We start from the raw sequence: 27,253 nt of genomic DNA, 5'->3' as shown, positions 1-27,253 counted from the left end.
TTTTCACATTCTTACTTTGCTAATGGATGAACAACAATTCCTCTTGGCTTGCTGACATCTTCACTGGCAATCACTTTTCTGTGCATGCCATTGAGCTCACTCCTTTCAATGTGTGATAACCTGTAACAAATGGAGGCTATAGTTAAGGGTATTGTGGTGATTTACCATTTGATTCCAATTATATGGCTTTAACTTTGACACTATTTCTAATGGTAGGATGTGTTCCTCATACTCAAGGATGACTTTTCCAACAAAGAAGGAAGCTTAAGTTTATGGTAGATGGGAGCATTGATGGCTAGACATTGCCTGGAGACTTCACTGCCAGCAACTGGGATTGTTTTTACTCACATAATTCTTATACCAGGAAATCGCAAGCAGCCACTCCGCCCATCTCCATCCATTGCAGTTTGCATGCAACTATCCTTCACTTACTGCATTTTGCTGTAGACATCATGTTGCTTTTAACTGGAGACTGCTGTAGTTTTGGTCAGGAGTTCTATTTGCTGTCTTCCCTATAGGTTGTTTGCTGTTGTGCAGTGTTTAAATAGGCTCTTCTTTTTGAGGAAATAGACTTTGCTTTGCTATTTGGCAAATAAATAGACCTTGTGTGAATTCGGCCATAAGTCCCATCTCCAGCTCATTGCCAAATACCTTGATGAGCATTGTAGGACAGAATATTTCTCTTGGGCCAAGATTTTGTGGTCAGTGGTGAAGTACTGCACGAGTCACTGACCTCAAAGAAAACTCCACAAAGATCACGTGATCTTGGTGGCATGAATTTCCTTTTTCCCAATGTCAGTTTGAATCTCCTATCATTTCAACGATGTCCAGGCATCCAGCAGCTGTGACATCATCAAGCAGTTAATCACATTGAAGTATTCTCACAGATAGCAAACCAGGAAGTAAATGGCACATAGTTTTTCACTTTTAATTAAAATTTTACGGAACAGAATCACAGAATCACAGAATTGTTACGGTGTAGAAGGAGGCCATTAGGGAATTGGGAAATACGCATGGAATTAAGATAACAGCTGACATAGCACAAGTAAAGTCATTTAAAAAAAAATTTAAATGTGTTTTTTTTATATATCCATGCATACTGATTTTTTGAGGAAACTAGATGTCTAAATGCCTCAAGCCAGGTTTAACATGACCATCACAAATGAAGCATTATGATAAGGGCATGAGAGAGAAAGGCCCAGGTTTTATGCTAGATTTTGTTTGCTTTGCTATTTGGCAAATAAATAGACTTTATGTGAATGTGGCTTTAAGTCCCACCTCCAGGACTGGAGGCTGCTCAACTGTAATAATGAATTTAGTAAAAAAAAATCAAATTACCCCTCATTCATTAAAGTGTAACATTTTCAAAGGTTTTTAACTGAAATTTTAATTATGTAAAAGGGCAAGCTTTGATCAGTTTAGTGATTTCTGCATGATTGCAATATAAGAGGTGCCTTAACAGTGCCCCCAATGGGGAAGCATTGAATAACTGACAGCAACTTCTGAATTTTTATGTTTTATTGAAGTTGCTATCAGTTTCAGAGGAGTAATGGATGCCATCTGTTTTATCCTCATTACTACCATAAAACCTGGGCCTTTCTCTCTAATGCCCTTATAATAATGCTTCCCTTGTGATGGTCATATTAAACCTGGCTTGAGGTACTTAGAGCTCTGGTTTCTTCGAAAATCAGTATGCATGTGTATATAAATACTGGTATCTGTTACATTTGGGACATGGACGTTTTATCGGAAACTCTCATGTAAATCTTTTTCCTATGAGCATGCCTATTATAGAAACAGTACTAAAATAAAAACAGAAAATGTTGGAAATGCTCAGCTGGTTAATTCTATTTTTTTCTCCACAGATGCTGTCTGGCCAGCTGAGTAAGTCCAGCATTTTCTGTTTTCACTTCAGGTTTCCAGCATCTGCAGTATTTTGCTCTCGCAGGAAACCAATTCTGCCGGTTACAGCCATGGGCAATGTTGGGAAAGGAGCTTTCAATTTTAAAGCTGTCCCAGCAAATTAATATTATTTTTAATTAGCAGTTGCAACTAACCCTTGGGCTTTCTTGCCTCTTTTCCTCCTGTCCTTTATGTGTGTCGTGGTGATAGTTGTGGATATTTGTGCTGCTGCAAGGGCATTGGATTTGATTCAAAAAGGTAGGAAAGAAGAGCCCTGATCGGCAGGTGTGCGCACTGAAACAAGCCAGAGTTGGCCAAATGAGCTGATGCATACATATAAGCTGGCGAGAAGAGATTAGAGGAGCAGATGCAGGCAATTTATTGGTGGCTTTCATCATAAACAACTGAAATTTTACATTCAGTGGATGTTCACCATTTTAAGGGTCTAATTAAAATAACAGAAATCCTAATTATGGTATTTAGCCACTTTAGCTATCATCACAATTAGAGCTGGTTGAATTCAATGACAAAGACTGTAAGAAATGTGACAGGGGCCTGTAGCCATCAGTCACTTCTTTTCAGTGGCAAAAAAAATGGTATGACACCGGTATAATAATATTACTAGACGTGGGGTAAAACTTTTCCCTTGGCGGGCGGGCTCGGTGGGGGCAGTTGGGAAGCGGACCGATGCCTGCAATCATAACCCTCTGCAATTTCATGCTGGTGGGCCAATTAAAGCCCGTCCAGTGTGAAACGTGAGCGGCAGCGCTCAGCGCTGCCTGAGCGGGCGCAGGGGGTGGAGGGAAGGAGGGCTAGTGGGCCAGGCATGAACTTCGCGCTGCCTCAGGGAGATGAAGCTTTTTTAAAAAAGAAAATGGGGAAAATAAAAATGTAATAAAACATGTCCCCTCATGTGACTCTGTCACATGAGCAGAGGCTTGTTATTAATGAAATTTTAAAACTTTTATTTTATTTTTATTTGCTTTTGGAAACCTTATCCTATCAGTGGATGAGGTTTCCAAAAAAATGCAAAGGCCGCTTGGCCATTTCGCCTGCCCGTCAACCGTAAGGTTGGATGGGCAGCAAAAAAAAATTAAGTTAATTGATTATTTAATGGCCTTAACAGGCCTTTTAATTGCTGAACTATCACGTAACTATGCGTTGACGTCGGCATGCTTGGCTGAAGTCAACGCCTATCATTTCACGCGCGAGTGGGTCAGGCGCGCACCCCCCCGCCGAGCGAAAAATTCTGCCCATGGAGTATAGAATCATGTTGAACTGTTCCATTGCAAGTCAGCATTCGAGAGAACTGTGCATTCAAATCATCAGGTGACTGGTACAATACTGATTTCCCCAAAGATGTTTGGAAAATGAACACTGTTTTCCTGCCAGTCGGCGAAAGTTGGAGTGCAGTCACCTCTTGTCTTTAGATTGAATTAAATTTGCCCCTGAACTGCCTGAATATTTCCAAATCCTATTTGCTGATGCTTAAAGTTATTTGCTAATGGATAACTTAAGGAGCACTAACAGATGTTCAGCTAAACACATGCTTTCATCTGACATAAAATTAAGGTAAACCTCAAGAATTATCTCTCTAACTCCAGACATACCCTCCATCAGTCCAGTATAATTTACGGTTAATCCAGTCCACAGCTAGTCCTTCAGGCAAATCCATATCTTTGCTAATAAGTTCCTCACGCTCAGAACCATCCAGATTAGCTCTTTCGATCCACTTCAGGCCTGTATGAGCAAAATAAACCTACCAAAAAACAAACACAGAAAATTCATTCAAAAGCTGTAATAAAGACCAATCAGATCAGTCCTTTAAATATTTAAGAGCCTAGCGCCTGGGTGAGAATACACAATAATCTTGTAAATGCATGACCAAGCCATCATCAATAGTAAGCCATTCACCAGCATGCTGCAGTTCATCATATGACAAGGTTTATTTGTTTCAAGCAGCATGAAGTGGCTGGAGAATAAAACACTTATTTTTTAACATACACAATGATAGCATGAGATGCTCCACGAATAAGTGTACCACAGTTTAATACTTTGCCCCAAAAACACCCTCCAGCCCTCAACTTAGAAGAGCATTCCCTACTCCAGAATGTGAAATATAAGTCCCATTGTAGGACAAGAAACTTAATTACTAACCACAACATGGTTTTATAAGGAGTAAATCTTTCCTAACCAAGCCTTCTTTGTGATCTAAAACTACAGGGGCAGTCTATGACATGTTAAGACTGATTCCCATGGTAGGGACAATGCTCACAGCAGGTGTAATGTGGGAAAGCACAGGCATACAGCTCTTGATGTTCTGCAAATTCATTTCAATGGGTAGGACATTATAGGCTGTGTCCCTGTGACTTCCTGTGATGCACGACATATACACTACATGCATTATATGTATGTTTGGCACTATTGCGATAAGGCTCAAAAATACCTTTGATAAAGTACTGCATGAGAATTTCCGTTTCAAACAAAAGTTAGTGGCTAACAAGGGTAATACATTCTCATTGATTATTAAAACAACAGAAACAATGCCTGGACTATAGAAAACCATCCCAAAGGTGTTTCTGGATGCAAATTGATAAGATTTAAGGAAAGAATACCAGAGTGTGGGGACAAGGTAGCAATAGGCCCTTGTGCTGAGCATCAAAGGAAAAGGCGAAACTCACAGTAGATAAAGTTGGAAGAGCAAAGACTGAAAATGGAGGAATGGCTGATGGATTTGCAAAGGGATAGCAGAATAACAATAATGATTTTGAAGTCAGTGTGCTGTGGGATTTGTAGCTATGTGGAAGTTGGGAGTCACAAGTGTGATATATGGGAAAGGATTAGGCCTGAATTTTCACGCAGACAAGAGAGGCTCTTAGTGAAAATGGTGGCAGAGGCACAAATCTGAAAATCCTGTCCCGGAACCCAGCCTCCACCACTTTGGAGTGGGTGGGAATGGGGGTGGATTTTAAGTTGCACACCTGTAGTTCACAAGGCAACTACACAGGTTTAAGTGCAGCTGCCTCAGTCAGATCTGATTTTGCCTGGTAGGAAGACCAAAACACGACTTGGGCACTTTAGACCTGGTAGGAAAAGGTCTGAAGCTGCCCTTGTTCTTTGGAGAGTTAGGATACACTTTTGGAGAGGTAAGGTACCTTTCTGGATTGTTAAAGTACACAAGAAAGTGCATAAAAAATACATAAATTCACTTTTATGAGAGAGAACTGTCAAGCTCATTGTAACTGTCAAGGGGAATGTCAAGAAAGCTGTCAAGGCATTTAAATCTCCCACCCTTTAAATATTTGAAAAACCTGTCTGCAGTGTTAGCCCACCTCTGCATCCAGCAGTGTCCAATCTCTTTCTGGGTTCGGCAGTCACTCCCACTTCCACCAGCCCACTGGACCCCCACCAACCCCCCCTCCCCCTGTTCCGGTCCAAAAATCCAAACTTACAGGGCACATTTTCCCAGGTTGGGTTTGCAGAGCTGAAAATTGTCATGGCTCTCTGCTCCCAACCAGGAGTGAAAATTTAGGCCTCAGTTTAGGAAGGGATGAACTGACGAAGTTCTAGAGTTGGAGTTTATGTAATGTGATAGTGAAGAGCAATGAATACATCAGAAAACTCAAGCCTGGAAGTGCTGAGGTTGTGGATGAAAGTTTCAGAGGCATTGGGGCTGTGATAGCAACTGAGAAAGGCTATTTTTCAGAGTTGTGTGTAAGTCTTAACGATAGACTGAATGTGGATTTTGGAGTTCAGCTCAGCTCAGAGATAAGCAGTACAAAATGGTTGAGAGCTATTAGATTCACCTGCAGTGAGCACTCAAGGAGCAGGATAGAAACCAAGCCTAAATTGTAAGAGTCCCGTCATTTACAGGGAGGTTGGGAGGGTGGGGTGGGGGGCTGAAAATGGTCAAAAACCTGGGCAACTTTGGGGTCACTAAGGTCCTGTTGAATTTAATGCCAGAACTTCCTTATATTTTAGCTCTCTTTCCTGCCTGACAGCTGGCCAGATTGACAGCTAGGCCAGCCGCTGGTGGGAATTCCAGTGGCAGGAGGCTGCAGCAAAGGTCCCTTGGAGGTGGCTCCTGGCAACTAAAAGGGGAAAGGCAGGCCATGATCAGGAAGGGAAGGAGGTTGGCAAAGGAATGGGGTGGGACGGCAAAGAGATTGGCAATCAGGAGGGCTGGGGTGGGCATCCTAGCAATAAGAGCATGGGATGCTGAAAGCTTCTCTCTCAGAGGAACCCTGGGAAATCCTCTTCTCCTCCTGATCCACAATGAGTACTGACAAAAGCACTTATCTCATGGAGCCAGCAGCTCATGCCTCCTTTTCATTGTTATGTTTCAAGATCCCATGGGATATAAATATGGTAATTAAGTGCTCCATCACTCCATGGTGGGACACTTGAATGTGTCCCAACATCCATCAATGTTAAAATTGGTGGGCATGTACGCCGTATATTAGGGAGGCATTCCCCATATTTCACTCTAACCTCCCCACATCCTTGATTCTTTCGTGCTTATCAGGGCGTTTGGGGGTGGGGGGGCAGATGCAGGAACTAATATCAAGGCCAGTGTTTCTTGTGGGATCGAGATGTTTCAGTGCATGAAATTCATTGACCCCGATGAGGTCTCACTCACCAGTTGGAAAGCTGGTGGGGAACAGCCATCAGTTCCATGAGGGAGAGAGGCCCAATGGAATTAAGAGCCTATCAGGCACTTAAGTAGCCAATGTCAAGCCTTTCCCACGAATGAAGACCCTGGGGTGCAAACCCTGTCTGCAGAGAGCTGCTGGCCAATCAGAGGCCAGCAGCTCACCACTGCTCATCAGCATCACGAGCAGAGGGAGCAGCTGCCAGCAATACACCTACTCAGGATCAATGCGGGATCCCAGGCCAAAGGTGAGTGAGGGTGGAATGGGAGTCACAGGGAATGAATTGCAGGAGAGAGTGACATGGGAGGAGGTGGTGTTGGAGACAAGAGCAAGGTGGGGGTGGCTTTCAGCGGCCAGCCCCTCCTGATGCCAGGTCTGATCAAACACTAAGGTCAGGATTCTGCCCTCATCGGGCAGGCTCAGGTGGGGACGGTTGGGAAGCTGACATGAGTAGGGAAACGTTATTAATGAAATTTAAACATTTTAATTCAATTTTTATTTGCTGTTGGAAAAGTCATCCCGCCCGTGGATGATGTTTCCTAAGAAAACCAAAAGGCCACTTGGCCTTTTTGCCTGCCCACCAACTGTAAGGTTGGACGGGCAGTGAAAAATTGAACTTAAATATTACTTTAATGGTCTTAATAGGCCTTTTCACTGTTGGCAGGCATGCTGCTGACTCCTGCGCGTGCCCACCGACCGAAATATTGCGCGAGTGTGTGATGACGTTGGGATGCTCACTCGGGTCGCACGCACATGCCTGCCCGACGACCAAAAAATTCTGGCCTAAGTCGTTTTGAAAGAGCAACACCCCCCCACCTTCCCAATAAAGCTGCAGGCAAAACCAACAGAGTTTGTTGTGTGGCCTTCAGGAGGCAGAGGAAAGCTGGGCCACTCACGCCTACTCCCTGAGACACTGTTAAATTCTGGTATGCTCAGGGATAATTAGTGTCAATTAGCTCATGAATGAGCCTAATTGACAACCCATCACAAGCGGCTGAGTATCCCCCATGGGCCTTTGCTTGGCCTAAATAGCCAAGTGGTTATGGTACTGGGTTTGTAACCCCAAGATCAAGAGTTCAAATCTCACAATGGCAAACTATGAAACAATGTAACTTCATCTGAAACAGATGGAAATGGGTTTGTACGCGAAAGAGTTACATCCCCTCTTTGCTTTGCCCTCAAATTACACATCAAGAGTTCAAATCTCACAATGGCAAAAACTATGTTTGGCCTAAATAGCCAAGTGGTTATGTTACTGGGTTTGTAACCCCAAAATCAAGAGTTCAAATCTCACAATGGCAAATTATGAAACAATGTAACTTCATCTGAAACAGATGGAAACGTGGTTGTACTCGAAAGAATTACAAGAATATCCCCCATGGGCTTGTTCCCACGTCCAGCTTAATCACAGCAGGTTTTCCTGACATTGGGAAGACTGATGAGCGGCCTCTTCTGTGTTAAGTGGGCCCAGCTGGCATGTTTCCCAACAGAACAAGCTGCATTAAACTCATCCCCATCTGTGAGGGGAGCCAGGTTAAAATGGGTAGCTATTGAAGGGAAAGCCCTTTAGGTTAGCCACGTGATTTTGGGCACAATTTTCTGTGCCCGCTGGTGTCGGGCGCAATCAGGGACATGAGTGGACAATGTTGCACGATTGATTTTACGACGGGAAACCAGTTCACGATCGTCCGCTCAGCCCGTCAGTGGTGGTCTGTGTTTCCCACCATAGGACGTCGGGAACCTCATTGTAGTACATCATATAATTATCAGGCCAGTCTGCCAGAATCACCAACCCCCCAACCCCCACCTCAGTTGGATCGTCCGTCCACATCAACGGGAAAGCACACCAATGTGTTTCATAACAGCATAAAAGGTGTGCACTTGGCAGCCTGCACTTTGAGGGGAACTCAATGGTGAGTAGACAGTAATGTTGTGCAGCGCTCACCAGGGTCGCTTGTTGGACTTCAGGCTCAAGGGCATTGGGGGGTCAAGGTTAAGGGCAGCTTTGCCATTGAGGCGACTGGTGGCTGAGGGGGAGGTGGGGGGCAAGGGAGGTCTGCCATTGAATATAGCACACACGCATTCAGGGTGGGGGATAGGGTGGGCAAGGGAAGTGGCCACGAATTAGGGACACCTTGTATAAAGTGACCATTCCTGTGCAACTTTGACAGTTCAGGTGCAGCTGCATTGATATGATTGGGGTCGGTCTCCTAGCTTATTTGCCCACTCAAGCAATGCAGAAGCATCAAGGTGCTGCCAAGTGCTCCTGAGCTTCACACCCTGCCCCCACACCCACCTCCACCCCCACCCCTGGTCCAGACTGCAAATTCATGAGCATTTTAGTGGACTGCAGAACAATTGGACAACTGGACACATTGTGCAATCTCCTCACTAAAAGGGGCCATGGGGCAGTCACTGCTGGAGGTGCTCACAGCCCCTTGCAATGTCAGCATTCCAGTTTGAACCAGCCTGCCCAATGGTTCAAGCTAACAGGGCAGCCATGCAGCACACTAATCTCTGGCCATCCAAGTGATAGCCAGCACTCTCTGGGAAACGTTAAAGGGCAGTCACACGTAACCAGAGCAGGCACTTAGTACACCCATGCTTACCATGTGTCTCTCTCTTTCATCCTGCAGGAGGACTACATCAGGATCATGGAGCCTGGTGAACTAGCTGTAAGCCCGATGGCCTACAGAGCATGAAGACGATGGAGGAGAGAGCGACTGAGGCTCCTGGTTGCTCAGAGGAAGGAGCAGTAATCTCATGAAGAAGGGGCGGCTGGGGCTCCTGCACGCACTGCCCAGGAGCCACAGCATCGCAGGCTGGTGCCTAGCGACACCCAGGGTCTATAGATGCCGCCTTTCATTCCTGCAGATGACTGAGGACCAGTGTCGCCAATGACTGCGCATGTCTAGTGAACTGGACAGTCACCTCTTCTAGCTACTGCAAGATTTGGGGCCACGTGGACATGGAGGGCATTCACTGCCAGTGGCTGTGAAAGTGACCGTGGTGCTCAATTTCCATACCAGTGGCTCCTTTCAGGTGTCCACAGGTGACGTCTGTGGGATTTCACAAGCCTCCACCCACAAATACATCCATAAAGTCATGGAATCCATTTTTGCGAGGGGCACACAACTTTGTGCATTTTACCCAGGGCTGGGAGAGCCAGGATGTAAGACCGATTGGATTTGCCCAGATTTCAGGTTTCCCACAGGTGTAGGGTGTGATTGACTGCACTCATGTGGCGCTCAGATCGTTGTCTCACCACATGGTGGACCATATCAACCGCAAGGGCTTACATTAGCTGAATGTGTAGCTGGTGTGTGACTACCAGAAATGCATCCTTCAGGTATGCGCTCGGTTTCCAGGGAGTGTGCACAATGCCTACATCCTCAGTCGGTCATAGATCCCTGGAGTCTTCCAGTGTCCAGAGAGGCTGCATGGTTGGCTCCTATGGGACAAGGGCTACCTGCAGAGGCCGTGGCTGATGACAACCGTGTGGTGGCCTCAGACTTCAACAGAGTGATGCTATAATGAGGCTCATGCTGCAACTTGCAGCTTGGTGGAGCCGACCATCAGGATGCTGAAAATGAGGTTCTGGTGCCTGAACCAGTCTGGTGGAGCCCTGCAATACAGTCTGCAGAGGGTGTCACTCATTGTCGTTGTCTGCTGTGCCTTTTACAACCTGGAACTCCAACGGGGAGATGAGTTGGCTGAGAAAGATGAGGCCCTCACACTGGCTAGACGAGGCAGGCGCACCAGGGAGGCCGTCATAGCTGCTAGATTTGTGGAGGATGATGACGAAATACAGTGAGGTGTCCCCATAGATCCTCACATTGCATTTGTGAACGTTTGACTCCGGTCTGGCTTATGTCAGCACCAATACCCTCTGTGAGAATGCTCCTATGATGGAGATGCAGTGGAGGCCCTAATAGTCGCTCGATTGCAGTAGTATGATGACGACATGCAGTGAGGACACTCTATGCATCTTCACATAGCCTCTGAGAATGTCTGTCTCCCGTCTGGCTGAGGGCAGATCGCCTGTACTCTGTGATCAGGGTCATATCATAGAGACACAGCCGTGAAACTTTAGAAGTATCTGCTCCTTTGTCTGCCTTAAGCACCTGAGCCCTTCAGGAGCTGGAGAACAGCATCAGTAGTCACAGATGCTGAAGAGACGGGGGCCAGCCCCTCCTTAAAGGCTCTGAGAGTACACAGAGAGAATGATGGAACTCTGTGACGCCTGCCCACTACATTCTGACAGCAATGACCAGTATTGCCGAGGTGCAGGCATCAGTAATGTTTCCAAGGAGTGTGAGGCCAGACCATCACTTTGGTCTGAAGGCTGTACAAAGCACAGGGAAGGGGCCCTGGACTGAGACACCTGCCTTTATCTTGTGCATCTGAGTAACCAGGACACTACTCATCATAACAAGGAGCCATAGACAGGGAGACATTGTTGAGAGTTTATTGACAATGGTGAACAGTATGTACAAGTGATTAACACCAGTGCCCAGGCTGTGGAACTAATTCTCCTTAATTTTCCTAACACTGCCGTTACATCTTGGTGATCCCCGGACATCCACAGCGGAGGCGGAAGCAGCCTGCTGACTGAGAGGCGCTTTCTATGATGACCTTGGCGGGTGTCCTCTGGAGGACCAAGACTTGGAGGGCCCCGACCTGCTTTTGGGGTCCTGGTGTGTGGCAATGGCACCCTACTCGACCTGTGGAAGTGGATCTGCTGAGGTCACAGGAAGAGGAGAGGGTAGGCCAAACACACTCGGAGTCACCTGGATGGATGGACATGGAGTGTGCACCTGCTGACCTCCTCCCTTTGGGTGCCCGAGGGCCCCTGGCTGACTCTGTGAATGGAAGGGATAGCTGGAGTGAGATCGAGCTGCCCGGCACCCCTCTCACATACACACTGTTGGAGCTGATGGAGTTGAGCCCACGCAGCAGTGCAGGAGGGAAGTCCTGGACCAAGGTCTCCATGGCGGCCGCCATCCTACCAATGTTGACCTCGATGCGTTGGCATGCCAGCACTATCACCTCAGACTGAAGACAAATGGACTCCTCCACTGTGCCTTGCAATTTGAGGAGTGCGGCGGATATTCCTTCCTGATGTTCCCAAGCTTGCCTTTGTAGCTCCAGCAACTGTGACATGACCAAGTCCGGAGGCTCGTCATCTGACTCGGACTCAGCAAGGTCAGACGGTGCAATGTGCGCACCAGATTGTGATCCCAAGACTACTCTAAAGCTAGATCCCACTAAGGTGTGTGTCTCTGGGCTGGTAGAGGGTGTGGATGAGCGCTGTGACGGGACTTCAGGGAATGTGCCTTTAGATTCTTCTTCAGAAGTTTCTTCGGGGCTTAATTGGAGGGCCCTAGGTTGTGGACTCCATCGGCTATTTGGCAGATGTGCCTGCAAAAGCAAGGGGAGATAATTAGTGCATGGCAGTGGCCTATGTCCTGCACTGCCAGATCCTCACTTGGTAGAGCACTGCCGACCTCACTGTCATCAAGAGACTTGTCCAGAGCATTGCCGGCCAGCTGGTTGGCCCTGTTTTCAAAGTCCATGAGGACCTTGATTTTGGGCATTCCTCCACCAGTCTGCAACCTCTCCCTGTTGTTGTATGCCAGCTTATCCTGCATGGATAGAGGTGGAGAAAGTGTAAGCAGGATGCCAGCCAGGCCAGATAATAAGGCCTGATCTGTGTGGCTGGTGAGTGGTCCCATGGACAGGATGAGGACAATGACGGTGTGAGTGAGAGAGTGAATGGCGATGTGCCTTGAACTGGCAGTGTGAGGGCCCTGTGGGTGTGTGATGGGTTTGTGAGTGTGTCAATTAAGAGTGATGAGAAGAGTGACTTAACTTGGCGGAACGGAGACGATCCTTCTTCCTCCTGCGGCACTGGGTGGCTGTCCTCTTCTGAAGGGCATTGGTGCTGATCACCGCTGCCACTGCCTCCTAAGCCGGGTTAGTGCTGTTGCTGCCCATCCTTCAACCAGCGTGGGGGTAGAGAACATCCTGGCAGCCCACAATGGCATCCAAAAAGCGCTGGAGGAAGACTTTGCTGAACCTGGGGGGGTGCAGCTTTCTTCAGTTTCAGGGCCACATCTTCCATGAAGCAGTTGCAGTCTGAAAGCACTGAGATGTGTGCTTGTGGCTGGGCTTTAAACATGGTGCCTGGCGTGATGCAGTGGCAAGGTGATGGTGGGCGGGCAATGAGAGCCTGCCACCATGGAAACGGTATGTTTCCTGGGAGTGCATAAATCATGTGGCGGGTTTGGGATGATACAGCGTGAAAACCCGCCCACTACTGCACTTAGTGCAAATCTGGGATGACTCTGCCTTTTCTTTTGGTGAAAATGTGTACATATGCATCAAGGCCAGTGGATTAAGCAAGAGAATGTTATCTCCCGACTGGATGGCTGTGAATTTTATTCTTGGGGATTTCATGTTGTTTTGGCATTCTCAACTTGACTGATCGAGTTATGTTCACTGTCAACTGAGCTGCTAGTTAGGAAGGTGGACGTACATGAGGTGCTGCATATCTTGGGCAGTTAAAAGAAGAAATCATGACACTTCTAGAACCCTGACTTGCTTGACTGAATTGTTTATCCTGCTGGATGGTTGTGACATAATGGATTGGAGACAGGGATGTCTGTGGCTCAAACTATTTCACCTCCTCATCTGAAAGAAATTGTGCTGGATATAAAGAAGAAGAGAAGAATAGGACTGATAGTTATGTTTAAAATTAAATCAGAGCAATGAAATCAGAATTTTTAATAATGTTCAAAATTCTAGAAAATGAAATATCCTTGGAATATGCCTCAATAAGAGCTTGTGGCACAGAGATTTCTCAATTTTGTCCACTCCTCTCCCAAAGATTTTGAATCATAATTCAATATGTACCTATGGGCACCATTGGCTGAAATCACCATTTTTCATGCCTGATTGAGCCTAGACAGTGAGCATCATCTGCTAATCGACTGTAAGACGCACTGAAGCCAAGTCTCATCTTATTTTCAACCAACATCCAGGCACTTTCCAGCTAACATTTGGGAAATCTATCTAATTTTTACCCTCCACAACCTAGGAACATTTAGATAACTGATACCTGCCACACCAGTCCCTCACTGCGACCAGCTAACTAGGCATGGAAAAGTGTTTAATTGTGGGATAAAAATTAAGATAGTATTACAGAAGCAAGGAGGCCCAGACTTCTTCATTGAAGGATGTAAAGCATAATGATGGCAATGTCTATAATTTGATTAAATCCTGCATAGAAGCCGTTTGTGGAACACTTCATGACTTTGTAGTTATCAGGTACATGATTTAATGCTTTCCTTGATCAATAAACTGAATTACTTAAATATTATATCCTAGAATTCACTGATGATACTAAGGACATTTAATGCAATTTTTGAATGATTATTTGGCCAATGCTTTAAAAAGGTATATCTGGTTAATATCCGATTTTAAAAGGGCTAATCCCTCTGCAAAAGTAATAGACAGAAAAATGTCACCTGGACACTGAGATATTGTCACTAATTTCCCCAACAGTAATTTCTAAACTTCTGTGTCTGGCATATCAATTAAAAATTAATATATTAGTTGAAATCTGAAAGGAGGTCTTAATTATATGTATATATAAATTAATTCTTTCTTTCAGGGATCAACCATGTGAAGTTTTAAAATCCTACATACCTTACTTTGCACAGGGTCATAATCAAGTGCTAAGACTCTTCCCATCTGTCTTTCTAGCACAGTGTGATAATCTGTTCCATCAAAGTTTATGCGCCGTATATCCTGGCTATTTGCAAATAACAGAAATGGTCTGGGACCTGTTAAATACAAATTGCATTATTTTCTATATAAATTCAAAATTAATGTCATCGGCTACCAGAGCTGAAAAATATGGGCTGGATTTTCGCTGAGCCAGGATGATACTAAAGCCCTTTAAAAATGGCAGTGGATCCCGATTCCGGGATTTCCAACCCCATTCCCATTCCCGGGGTTTCCAATTTTTGGGAGTGCCTTGTAAGGATGCAGGTTGCTTCGGGTTGCGATCCTGCACTCCCAACCTGCCCGGACCCATTGCGGCAGTGCACATCTCCTAATTCTCTACAATTTTCATAGAATTGGGCCAGCTTTTCAATGTCATAGTTCATGGCATTTCTGAGGCATCATGAACCATAGTCTGCATGTGGGCTACCTCATGCCCCCCCCCCCCTGCCAAGCTATTGCGTGTTCATGCCCATTCACCAAGTATACATTGTATGGGAGCAATGAATCATATAGTGACAGTAGAGTGTGTAAAAAAAAACTTTTAAAAAATCATTCATTAATAACTTCCCATTATAAAAACTTATTTTTACCTTTTTTTATTCATTCATGGAATGTGGGTGTTGCTGGCAAGGACAGTATTTATTGCCCATCCCAAATTGCCCTTGAGAAGGTAGAGGTGAGCTGACCTTTTCAACTGCTGCAACCTCTGTGGTATTGTTATGCCCACAGTGCTGTTAGGGAAGGATTTCCAGGATTTTGACCCAGCAACAATGAAGGAACAGCAATGTATTTCCAAGTCAAGAGTGGCTTTGATGGGAACTTCCAGGTGGTGTGTACCCATGTGTCTGCTGTCCTTGTCCTTCTAGATGGTAGCGGTCATGGGTTTGGAAGATGCTGTCCAAGGCTCCTTAGATGCATCTTGTAGATGGTATACACTGCTGCCACTGTGTGTCGGTGGTGGAGGGAGTGAATGTTTGTGAATAGGGTGCCAATCAAGCAGGCTGCTTTGTCCTAGATGATGTCAAGTTTCTTGAGTGTTGAAGCTGCGCTCATTCAGGCAAGTGGAGTATTCCTTTATGTGCCTGACTTGTGACTTGTATGGTGGACAGGCTTTGGGGAGTCAGGAGGTGAGATACTAGCCGTAGGATTCCTAGCCTCTGACTTGCTCTTGTAACCACAGTATTTATATGGCTGGCCCAGTTCAGTTTCTGGTCAATGGTAACACCCAGGAAGTTGATAGTGGGGCTTCAGCGATGGCAATGCAAGTGAATGTCAAGGGGGCGATGGTTAGATTCTCTCTTGTCGGATATAATCATTGCCTGAAACTTGTGTGATGCAAATATTACTTGTCACTTGTCAGCCCAAGCCTGGATATTGTCCAGGTCTTGCTGCATTCGGACATGGACTGCAGCAGTATCTGAGGAGTTGTGAATGGTGCTAAACATTGTGCAATTATCAGTGAACAACCCCACTTCTGACCTTATGATGGAAAGAAGGTCGTTGACAAAGCAGATGAAGATTGTTGGGCCTAAGATAGTACCTTGATGAACTCCTGCAGTGATATCATGGAACTGAGATAATTGATCTCCAATAACAATAAGCGTCTTCCTTTGTGATAGGTACAACTCCAGCCAGCAGAGAATTTTCACCCCAATTCCCATTGACTCCAGTTTTGCTAGGGCTACTTAATGTCACACTCAGTCAAATGATGCCTTCATGTCAAAGGCAGTCACTCTGTTCTCACCTCTGGAGTTCAGCTCTTTTGCCCATGTTTGAACCAAGGCTGTAATGAGGTCAAGAGCTGAGTGACCCTGGTGGAACCCAAACTGAGCATCAGTGAGCAGGTTATTGCTAATCAAGTGCTGCTTGATAGCACATTTGATGACCCCTTCCATCACTTAACTGATGATCCTGGCTATTTGCAAATAACAAAAATGATCTGGACCTGTTAAATACAAATCGCATTATTTTCTATATAAGTTCAATATCAGTGCTGTCGCCTACCAGAGCTGAGAAATATGGGTAGGATGATTCAGGAGCCCTTTAAAAATGGCAGTGGGTCCCAATTCCGGGATTCCCAACCCCATTCCCTGGGTAGACTGATAGGGCGGTAATTGGCCAGGTTGGATTTGTCCTACTTTTTGTGTATAGGACACATCTGGGCATTTTCCACATAGCTGGGTAGATGTCAGTGTTGTAGCTGTACTGGAACAGCTTGGCTAGGGGTACGGCAAGTTCTGGATCACAAGTCTTCAGTACTATTGCTGGAATATTGTCAGGGCCCATAGCCTTTGCAATATCCAGTGCCTTCAGCTGTTTCTTGATATCACGTGGAGTGAATCGAATGGCTGAAGACTGGCATCAATTGGGGAAAGTGGGATCTGTACCATTGGGATGGCCAACTGTTAGGAAATAGAGATAGTTTAAATAAGTTATATTTGTATTTTTGGGTGTTAGGAATGAGTTTTAGCTTTAATGTTTATGCTTGATTTGTATTTCTGTATCTCTGTGTTAAAAAAGGCCAAATTAAGTTTTAGTTTCACTTTAAAAGGTGCCTGCATTTCTAATGAGAGTTTTACAACTGTTGCAGCTAAGTTAAACAAGCAGGAGTAGAGAAACTGGACTGTAGCTTGGCAACAGTGGTCCAGAGATGCAGGCCACTCCCACAGACACACATACAATAAACTAGAAACAGCAGTTTGATTTTGGAAGCTGTTTGAGTTCAGTTGGTTTTTAAGACAGTTGTCAGGAGAGACTGGAGCAAAGGGAACTGATAGCCAGTCCCAAGCTAAAGAAAATACCCCAAAATCGAGAGGCGTTGAACAGGAGAAAATCCCAAGCAGGCCTTCTAGTCAAAGGGAAGGACAGGAATATGGGAAAGGTCCCTGCTAAATGAAGTTAAGAGTGAGGGGCAGACAGAAAGGCTCCAAGCTTCAGATTTAAAGAGACAAAAATTGCAGAAAGCCGATTTAAAGTGAGAACAGCTTGCAAGAGGCTAGAAGGTCCAAAGAGCTGGCTGAAGGTCTGTAACTCTTTGCAATAGTTTACTGCTGAGTCAGAGAGAGAGAGAGTGCATGGAAGACAACTTGAATGCATGTGGTAACCCAGGTGACAGGAACATTGGAAGAAGAGTTCAAAACCCTGGAGGTAATCCTTTGTGGAAGGCATCTGAGAGAAAGCGTTGGTTTGGGAGAAGATTCCAAAGTGAGTTCTTGGTGAGTGGAGATTGGAAACCCTCATGTGAAAAACGGAGTGCAGTGAGACCAGTTGGCTCATGTTAGGACAAGCTTTTGGGGGGAGTTGATGAGAAATCTATAACATCTGATTGAGGCAGCATCTGTTACTTGGGGCAGGATCTTTAGGTTGGTGAGGGGGGGGCGGGGCCCACTTGCTGATGTGTAAAATGATGTGGGATGACATCTGGCAGAACTCCCAACGTCACCCCTCATCATCTCCATTTTCAGGTCGGCGGGGGCACAGCCAAATCAGCTGTGCACCTGCTGACCTGTCAACGGCCAATTGAGGCCATTTAAAAAGTCATTAACCTAATTAAGGGACCTGCCTGTCCAACCTTAGGGTTGATGGGCCAGCCGGTACCCCTGGCGGGCTACAGAGAAAGCTTGAAACCTCATCCATGGGCGGGATGGGGTTCATGAGGGGTTTGAAAAATTTAAGAAATGTTTGAGTTAAATTGATAGACATGTCCCAACTGATGTGACAGTGTCACATGAGGGGGCATGTCAGGGATATTTTTTCAACACTTATCTTCAAAGTTTTAATTCTGAGCCAACCTCCCTGAGGCAGCACTTAGCCTCAGGGAGATGAGTGCACTCTTTCACGCTTCCTGGTGGACGTCACGCTGGGCGGGCCTTAATTGGCCCGCCCACTTAAAATGGCAGCGCGCCCCCAATCGGTGGTGCCGATCAGAGGCACACCTGCCCGCACCCACTCCTGCACTTGCCCCCCAACTGGGGGAAAATTCTTCCCTTGGTATGTCTAACCATAGGGTGTCTATTGGTTTACATGGACTGTACTTACTGTGAACATTAGAGTATAAAATAGCTTCTGTAACTTGTGTTATCCTTACAAATCTATATATATCTGTAAAGGTACACTTGTGGGTAAAGGAGTATTGTAACATAGTTCATCTTTCTTGTTTAATAAATGTTTTATTCTTTTGTTAAAAGTTCATTAGCTGACTCCGGTGAATCTGTTCAGTAGCCCCTCTCCACGTATCTAAACAAACAAATAAAAGTTTGGATTTATCAAGCTTAGTTCCACCCTCAGATCAGGCTTGTCCAGTGGTAACCTCAACTGGGGACCATAACACTACATGTGAACCATGCTGGGGCTGGTGTCTTTGCAAGCCGCCTAACTAGGGAAGTAGAGAGGTTTTTAAACTGAGTAGTGGGGCAAGGGATCAAATTTGGGAAGAAATGGTAAACCAATGAGTAGAGACAAGACAAGAGGCAAATGTATTGAACAAAAACAGAAAATGCTGGAAAAACTCTGCAGGTGTAGCAGCATCTGTAGAGAGAGAAACAGAGTTAACATTTCGAGTCCATATTACCTTTCTTCAGAGCTGAAGAGAAGTGGAAATGTAATGAAATTTATATCACTTAATGGGGGTGGGACAGGTGGAGCTGGATAGAAGGCCAGTGACAGGTGGGGACAAAGGAGGGACTGACAAAGATGGCATGAACTAAAGGACAAAGGGAATGGTAATGGTAGTGGTTAGTGTGAAAAAAAAAGGTGCTGACAGTGGCATAATTGTAAGAAAGCAGAATGTGATAATAGCAGAACAAGGGTAGCATTGTGTGAAAGAACAAAACAGAACAAGTGACAGATGGCCCAGGGGGCGGGGGGTGGGGGGGGGTGGGGGGGGGGGGGGGGGGGGGGGGTGGGGATGATGGGATGGAGGGAGGGTCTGGTGGTAGGGAAAGAAAAGCATAGAAAATGGGATAGAAGCGGGGATAAAAAAAAGGATAAAACCACGGAAAAATGAATAAAAATATAAATAAAAATAAGTGGATCAAAAAATGAAAATGAATGTAGGAAAAAGGGGATTACAAAAGGGGATGAGGATGGAGGATAGAGTTCATGGTCTGAAGTTGTTGAACTCAATGTTAAGTCCAGAAGGCTGTAAAGTGCCTAATCAGAAGATGAGGTGCTGTTCCTCTAGTTTGCATTGGGCTTCACTGGAACATTGCAGCAGGTCAAGGACAGACATGTGGGTATGAGAGCAGGGTGGTGTGTTGAAATGACAAGCAACAGAAATGTCTGGGTCATGTTTGTGTTCTGCAAAGCGGTCACCCAGTCTGTGTTTGGTCTCCCCAATGTAGAGGAGACCATATTGGGAGCAGCAGATGGAGTAGACCAAATTAAAGGAGGTGCAAGTGAAGTACTGCTTCCCTTGAAAGGGGTGTTTGGGTCCTTGGACTGTGAGGAGGGAGGAGGTAAAGGGGCAAGTCTTGCACCTTCTGTGATTGCATGGGAAGGTGCTGTGGGAAGGGGATGAGGTGTTGGGGGTGATGTAGAATTGGGCTAGGGTGTCCTGGAGGGAATGGTCCCTACGGAATGCTGACAGTGGGGTGAGGGGAAGATATGTTTTGTGGCGGCATCATGCTAGAAATGGCGGAGTATGATCCTTTGAATATGGAGGCTGGTGGGGTGAAAAGTGAGTATAAGGAGGACCTTATCATGGTTCTGGGAAGGAGGGGAAGGTGTGAGGGCAGAGACATGGGAGATGGGTCAGAAGGCAGGCCCTGTCAACCACAGTGGAGGGGTATCCTCTGTTAAGGAAGAAGGAAGACATGTCAGGAGCACCGTTTTGGAAAGAGGCATCATCGGAACAGATGCGATGGAGGCAAAGGGACTGAGAGAATGGGATGGAGTCCTTACAGGAAGCAGGGTATGAGAAGCTGTAGTCGAGGTAGGTGTGGGAATCGGTGGGCTTGTAATGAATAATGGTAGACAGTCTGTCACCAGAATTGGAGACAGAGAGGTCAAGGAAGTGAAGGGAAGTGTCAGAGATGGACCATGTGAAAGTGATGGAGGGGTGGAAATTAGAAGCAGGTATTAATATGGGAAATGATAAACAGACTGTGACAGGAAGGGACAGAGAGTATAAATCTCAGACTACAGCAGATAAGACTAGACGCTACAAAAATAATAAAAAGACAAAACTAAACTCTATCTAAATGCACGTATCATTCAAATCAAAACAGATAAACTGATAGCACAAAGAGAGATAAATAATTACAATCTGATAGCCATTACAGAGACATGGCTACAGGATGACATAGACTGAGACCTGAATATTGAAGGGTATGTGACATTTAGGAAGGGCAGGAAGTTAGGAAAAGGTGGAAGGGTAGTTCTGTCAATTAATGATTGTATTTTTACATTAGAGAAAGATGGCCTTAGGAAACCAAGATGTAGAAGCAGTTTAGGTTAAGATTTTTAAAAATTCATTCATGGGATGGGGGCTAGGCCAACATTTATTGCCCATCCCTAATTGTCCTTGTTCAGAGGACATTTTAAGAATCAATGAGGGATCTGGAGTCACATGTAGGCCAGATGTGTTTTTACAACAATTGACAATGGTTTTACAGTCATCATCAGACTTTTAATTCCAGATTTCTGTTGAATTCAAATTTCACCACCTGCCATTAGTGGGATTTGAACCTGGCTCCCCAGAGCAGTACACCAGATTGCTAAAATACCAGTCCAGTGACTATACCACGTCCTCTCCCCAGAGTAAGGAATGATAAAGGTAAGAAGTTGCTTGTGGGAATGATGACAGGCTCCCTAATTGTAATTACACAGAACAGAGTATAAAAGAAAAGATAACAGGAGCGTACCAGAAAGGCAGAGCAATAATCGTGGGGGATTTTAATCTAAATATAGACTGAAAAAATCTACATGTAGACTGGCAAAGGCAGTGTAGATGAGGGGCTCATAGCATGTTTTTGAAATAGTTTCTCAGAGCAGCACATTCTGGAGCCAACCAGAGAGCAAGCTATACTAGACCTGGGGCAGAATCTTCTGCCTGTTGGGCGGGCCGGTTGGGAGTGGGCATGGGTGGGCACAGAGCCAGTCGCCACCCGCAATCAGCTGCGCACCACCATTTTACATGGGCGGGCCAATTAAGACCCTCCCAGCGTAATGCACACCCGGAAGCGATCAGTGCTACCTGTGCGGGCAGGGGGAGAGTTGGGACCAGCACTCTTTCATGCATGAGCGTGAAAGAGCACAGAAATCTCCTCAGGCACAGGGAGATTAAGTTCACCTGGAAACTTCAAAATAAAGAAAGGTAATAATCATTTGCATATGTCCCCTCATTTGACAGCGTCACATGAGCTGGGACATGTTTATGAAATGCTTGCAATATATTTATTAATTTAATAAACCCTTCATTAAACCTCATCCCGCCCATGGATGAGGTTTCATGAAAAATGCAAAGGCTGCCTGGGCTCTTCGACTGCTCACCAATCTTAAGGTTGGATGGGCAGCTCTGTCAATTTGGTTAATTGGCTTATTAATGGCCTTAACAGGCCTTTGACAGTTTAGTGGGTGTGCAGCCACCGCCAGAGCGCGCCCGCCGAATGAAAGAGCAGAATGATGCTCAGTGACGTCGGAATGCACGTGCGTCATTTTACATGTTGGCGTGCGGGGCCCATCCCCACTTGATGAAGAGAAAATTCTGCCCCTGGTATGGTGCAACAAGATAGCATTAATTGATGACCTCCTGGTGAATGCACCCCTAGGTAGCAGGAATCAGAATATGATTGAATTTTATATTCATTTTGAGGGAGAAATGAGTGCATCCAAGACTAGTATTTTAAACCTAAAGAAGGGCTATGAGTCTTTGGAACTCTCTTCCTCAAAATTCAATAGAAGCAGAGTCTTGAATATTTTTAATGCAGAGCTAGATAGATTCTTGATTAACAAGGGGGTGAAAGGTTATCGGGGGTAGGCAGAAATTTGGGGCTGAGGTTGCATGCAGATCAGCCATGATCTTAATGAATTGTGGAACAGGCTCGAGGGGCCAAGTGGCCTACCCCTGATCCTAGTTCATATGTTTGTGATGCTGGGGGCGAGTCATGAGGTTACAGGTTGTGGTTGAGTACAATTCTGCTGCTGCTGATGGCCCGCAGCATCTAATGGTTGCCCAGTCTTGAGTTGCTCGACCTGTTCAAAATTTACCCCATTTAGCATAGTGGTAGTGCCACACAACACGATAATCAATTCATGGTCATCATTTGAATTTTAATTCCAGGTTTTTATTGGATTCAAATGCCGCCATCTGTCGTGGTGCGATTCAAACCTGTGTCACCAAAACCTTATCCTGGGTCTCTGGATTACTAGTCCAGTGACAATACCACTACGCCACTGCCATTATTATTAACCCAATAACAGTGCCAATCATCAAGACCATTTAAAGTATATATAGCTGAAATTGAAAGCACAGGAAACCTCTTTGTCTTGTGCAAATAAACACATCTTGTGAAATTGATAGCATAGATCAAAGAGCCAGAGCTGTCAATCAGGCAATATTTTCCTTGATACTCAGGTGTTACAATAGGGTGATGAATTTCTGGGCTTTCAGCTAAGCCTCATTATATACTGTTGCCTGAGAGTCCAGCAATCTATTAACTTCTTGAAACACCTGAGCTCCAGGGAAAACATTGCTTGACTTACAGGTCTGGCTCTCTGAACTATGATGTCAATTTCACAATGTTTATTTAAAAAAGATAAGGAGGTTATAAATGCATACAGTTTCAGCTATTGATGCTTTAAAGTATGGATGATCCAGACTCTTATTGGGCTATAGTAAAAAGGAACCTTTTTTTTAAGAACATGGAAAGTTATTTAATGAATTACTTTTTTTAAAGCACCCTTCTGTCACTATAGGGTTCATTGCATCATTGCAGAGTACAGTGAATGAATAGGCATGGAAGTGCCATATCTTGGCATGGGGGTCATGAGGGGCCATTGCAGTTGTTTGGAGGGCATAGTTTGGCATGCGGTGCATGAGGGACCATGGAGGTAGTGGGCATGAGGTGGCATGGACGAGGCATGGGGAGTGTGTGTAGGGTGAGGTGTGAGGCCTGGAGGGCCTTTCTGTTTTTATTATAATTAGAATGAAGACCCACAGCAGAGAGGGAGGCCTTTAAAACAACCTGCCTAGGCAATCGGATGCTGCCACAGCTGCCTCCAAACCTTTTCCCAGGTCGACTGGCTCAACTGCAGCCCACACCCACTCCCCAACAACAAAAATCCCGCCCTTGAGGGTACTTTCTCTCGAGGCAGGCGGGCTGAGCAGGGAATTTTCCCAACTCCCGCTGCCCACCTCACAGATGAAAATCCAACCCTAGGATGTCTCATGTAGCAATGGTCTCCAGCCCAAATTGTAACAGAGAGCATAAGCGTCCAGGTATTGAGAGCATAAGGACTCATGGCTACAAGTTTCATAAAGGGTCGCACTAGGATAGCACCCTCTTAATAAACCATTGACAATTCGGGTTTAAGGACCTGAGGACAAAAGGTCAAGAAAGATGAAGAGGAACAATGCAGTAAAATCACAGTCACAAATAGCTTAATTTGCAAGTTTGAAACTAGAGCAGAAGGGAGCCCTGACTGAAGGGATTGTGGGAAAGATGGATAAGAATTTGGGGGTCAACAAAATGTTTAATTATTTTGCTAAAGAAATATAAATTCAAGATTGAGTGGTAGTTTGCAAGGGCAAAAGGGTTGAGGGTAGATTTTTTTTGAGGAGGGGCGAAGATGGGGATTTTGAAAGAGGGGCAGACAGCACCCAAAGAGAATGAACCATTTATAAAGTTAGCTAGCATGAGGGGGACAGGGGTGGGGGTAAGAGGAACCACAAGGGAATTTGGATGGCCAGCTGTTTAGTGGGAATGGGGCCAAAGGAGTAGGAGTCAGGTCACACAGACAAAATGAGCTCAGAAGAGACATGAGAGAGAGAGAGAGAAGAGAAAGGACAGGGCGAGCCTTGGGGTAGGTTTTGCTTAGGTAGCCATAGGAAAGATGGAGGAAGGATTAAAGGAAACTAGATAGATAGTCTCAACCTAAGTGTTAGTCCAGGAGCTCCTCGCACTTGCTATTAGAGATGAAGTTGCAGAGGAGAGAGATGTGAGGAGACAGTTCCTCACAGAGAAAAGAGGCTGGGACAAGGAAATTAGACTTCTTCAAAAATAATTAACAAACATAAAGGTAATTTTGACAAATCTATTCCTCAGTTGAGTTTTGTCTGTTTGTAGCACATATAGGAATTTGGTCGAACACCCGTCGTAATTTTCTGTATTTGAAATTAATCCTTGATATGTTCTTCCACTGGGCAAAGATTTATGTTCTGATTGCAAATTTGCAAACTTACGCCATATTTCCGCAATTTATTTTTAGAGAGTTATTGGGAGAGTATTTCGAATTAAAAAACTTCCTCAAAGTCTTTCCTTTCCCGTTAACATTCATGAGTCTAAAATCAAGAAAACATGGTTTATTAAAACCATCAGCATCAGGCATTAACATTGACCTGAGGCACTGCAGTGCTGTCCATCAAGTTGTAGTTGATATCCAGGCAGACACTCACATTCCCAAGATGCTGGATGATGCAGTACACAGATCTGGCTACAGCCACCATTATCTGGTGCTGTGCAACCTGAAAGAAAATACTAAATTGGTTATGGAATCACTCATAACTTCTAACCATACACACTATTCATTCTTTGTCTGGATTTTTTGTCAACAAGGGTGCCCTTTAGAAAACATATTTTGATCTAACGTTTAAAACAGATTTATATACTTAAAATAGCTGCAGCCCAAAATAACATTTCAGTTTACAGGGATGTAGAAGGAGTGCCTCATGAGCTAATAGAAACACAATCTGACAATGTGATTTTTATTATACAAGTAACTAACTCCGCCTCAAAATTCTCGAAAGTCAATTAATTACATTTAATGCAATTAGAACAATTAACATTTTTTTTAACATTTTAGCATTACTATCATTTAAGTTATTATGTCACTTCAACTAGTCTCATACATCTCCAAGAGATCATAGGTTAAAAATGAACGGCTTGACAAACATGAAAATTCACAAGTTTAGGTATTTAAGGAAGTACAGGAACTGGAAAAGGCCAGAGTTGAAAAGTACATTCCACTGCCAGTAATCACCCAATTTTTTTTTGTCAAATGAATTTCTGTCTCCCACTTAAGGTTGCTGCTGTTATCAGCCCCAGTTGCCTCTTGTTGTCAATGGTATGAATATTTGCAGAGGAGATTTAAGAAATAATGTTCCTACAATGCATTCCTGATATTCCCAAGGCATTCAGCACCAAGTTCAACAGAAATAACAGGTTGGATTTTCATCCTCGAGGCAGGTAGTGAGAGTTGGGAAATTCCCCATCTTGGCACACCCACCTCAGGGGAAAATGCCTGCAGGGATGGGATTTTCATTGTGAGGAGGGGTGGGTGTGGGTTGCAGTTGGGCCAGACACCTCAGGAGAGAGATCGAAGGTGGCCACAGGGGCTGTCGGGTGCCAAGGCAGGCTATTTAAAAGGCTTCAGCTCTGTGGGACTTCATCCCAGTTACAATGAAAAACATAAAGGCCTCCAGATCTCACCCCTCACACCCCACACACTCCCCATGCCACGTTATAGCCCCCATCCAGCCCCCATAGCCTATCACCCACCCATTGGCCTCTTATGACCCCCTATGCCAAGCTATGGCACTTCTATGCCTGTTCACCCATTATACACTGTATAGGACCAATGAGCTCTATATAGTATACGTTAAAAAAAACTTTTAAAAAGTCATTCATTGATAATTTTCCACTTCCTTAAAAAAACCTTTTTAACTGCAGCCCAATAAAATTGTCAATCGTCCAGATGCTTTAAAGTATCAATAGCACAAAATGCAAACACTTCAAACCTCTTTATCTTGTGTAAATAAATATTGTGCAATTTACAGCATAGATCAGAGAGCCAGAGCTGTCAATTAAGTAATGCTTTCTCTGGGGCTCAGGTGTTTCTGTACTCCAATGGATTTCTGGGATCTCAGTCAAGCCTCATTATGTATTAGCGTGTTGAAACACCTGGTCCTATCAGTTCTATACTGCGTATAATTGATGAATGGGCATGGAATTGCTGTAGCTTTCCATGGGGAGCATGAGGGACCATAGGGGTGGGTGGGGGACATACCTTGGCGTGGGGGGACCATGAGGAGGATCTTTTAAACTTAATTTTCAAAATGTTCTTTCATACAGGCTATGGTTCACGACACCTCTGAGGTACCGTAAACCACAACTCTTTGAAAAGCTGGCTTGACTCCATGGAATGTGGGGTGGCAGACTTACGACCTGAACCAGCCCACACCCTTAAAAGGCTCTGGTGAAAATCAGAAACCCCAGGAATGGGGTTCGGGAATCCAGGAAATGGGTCCTGCCTGCCATTTTTTAAAAGAACCCAGAGTCTCCCTGGCTTTGCAAAAATCCAGATCAATCAGTCCAAAACATGATCATCAAAAGAATAATACATAATCTGGATAATTTAAGAACCTAGCAAGATAGAAAGTGTCATTTTGTTTTGTCCAGCCTATTTCTTCACCAAACTCTTCTTTCACAGATTTACTTTTAACTTCACTGTCTGAAACCCATAGACACCACCCTTCACCCTCACCCCATTCTTTGCTTAGCCAGTGATTCATCTAGACCCATTTAGAATCCTTCATAAATGTTAGTACTTGAAATACTAATTGGTACGAAAGAGAAATTCGAGTGTGGTATGGAGTGCCTCCTCAAACTGTCTAATCTATTAAAAACCTTTAATAGCAAATGAAAGATGGTATTGGGCCTTATTTTGCTCTTAAAATAATGATTAGGTAA

General features: G+C 44.8%; 1 protein-coding gene across 1 annotated transcript in view; it reads right to left on the bottom strand.

The window, feature by feature from the left end:
* The window catches only part of egf (epidermal growth factor), a 167,071-nt gene that overhangs the window by 48,493 nt on the left and 91,325 nt on the right, over positions 1-27,253 (bottom strand). Inside the window, exons 10-13 of the mRNA XM_041180324.1 lie at positions 24,904-25,029; positions 14,265-14,401; positions 3,513-3,661; positions 16-120 (exon numbers count right to left, since the gene is read on the bottom strand). Of these exons, the coding sequence (XP_041036258.1) occupies positions 16-120; positions 3,513-3,661; positions 14,265-14,401; positions 24,904-25,029 (517 nt within the window). The remainder of the gene's footprint in view (positions 1-15; positions 121-3,512; positions 3,662-14,264; positions 14,402-24,903; positions 25,030-27,253) is intronic.

The sequence above is a fragment of the Carcharodon carcharias genome, chromosome 1, assembly GCF_017639515.1.
Source record: "Carcharodon carcharias isolate sCarCar2 chromosome 1, sCarCar2.pri, whole genome shotgun sequence".
Lineage (NCBI taxonomy): Eukaryota > Metazoa > Chordata > Chondrichthyes > Lamniformes > Lamnidae > Carcharodon > Carcharodon carcharias.
This window is presented reverse-complemented; position numbering and strand designations above follow the sequence as displayed.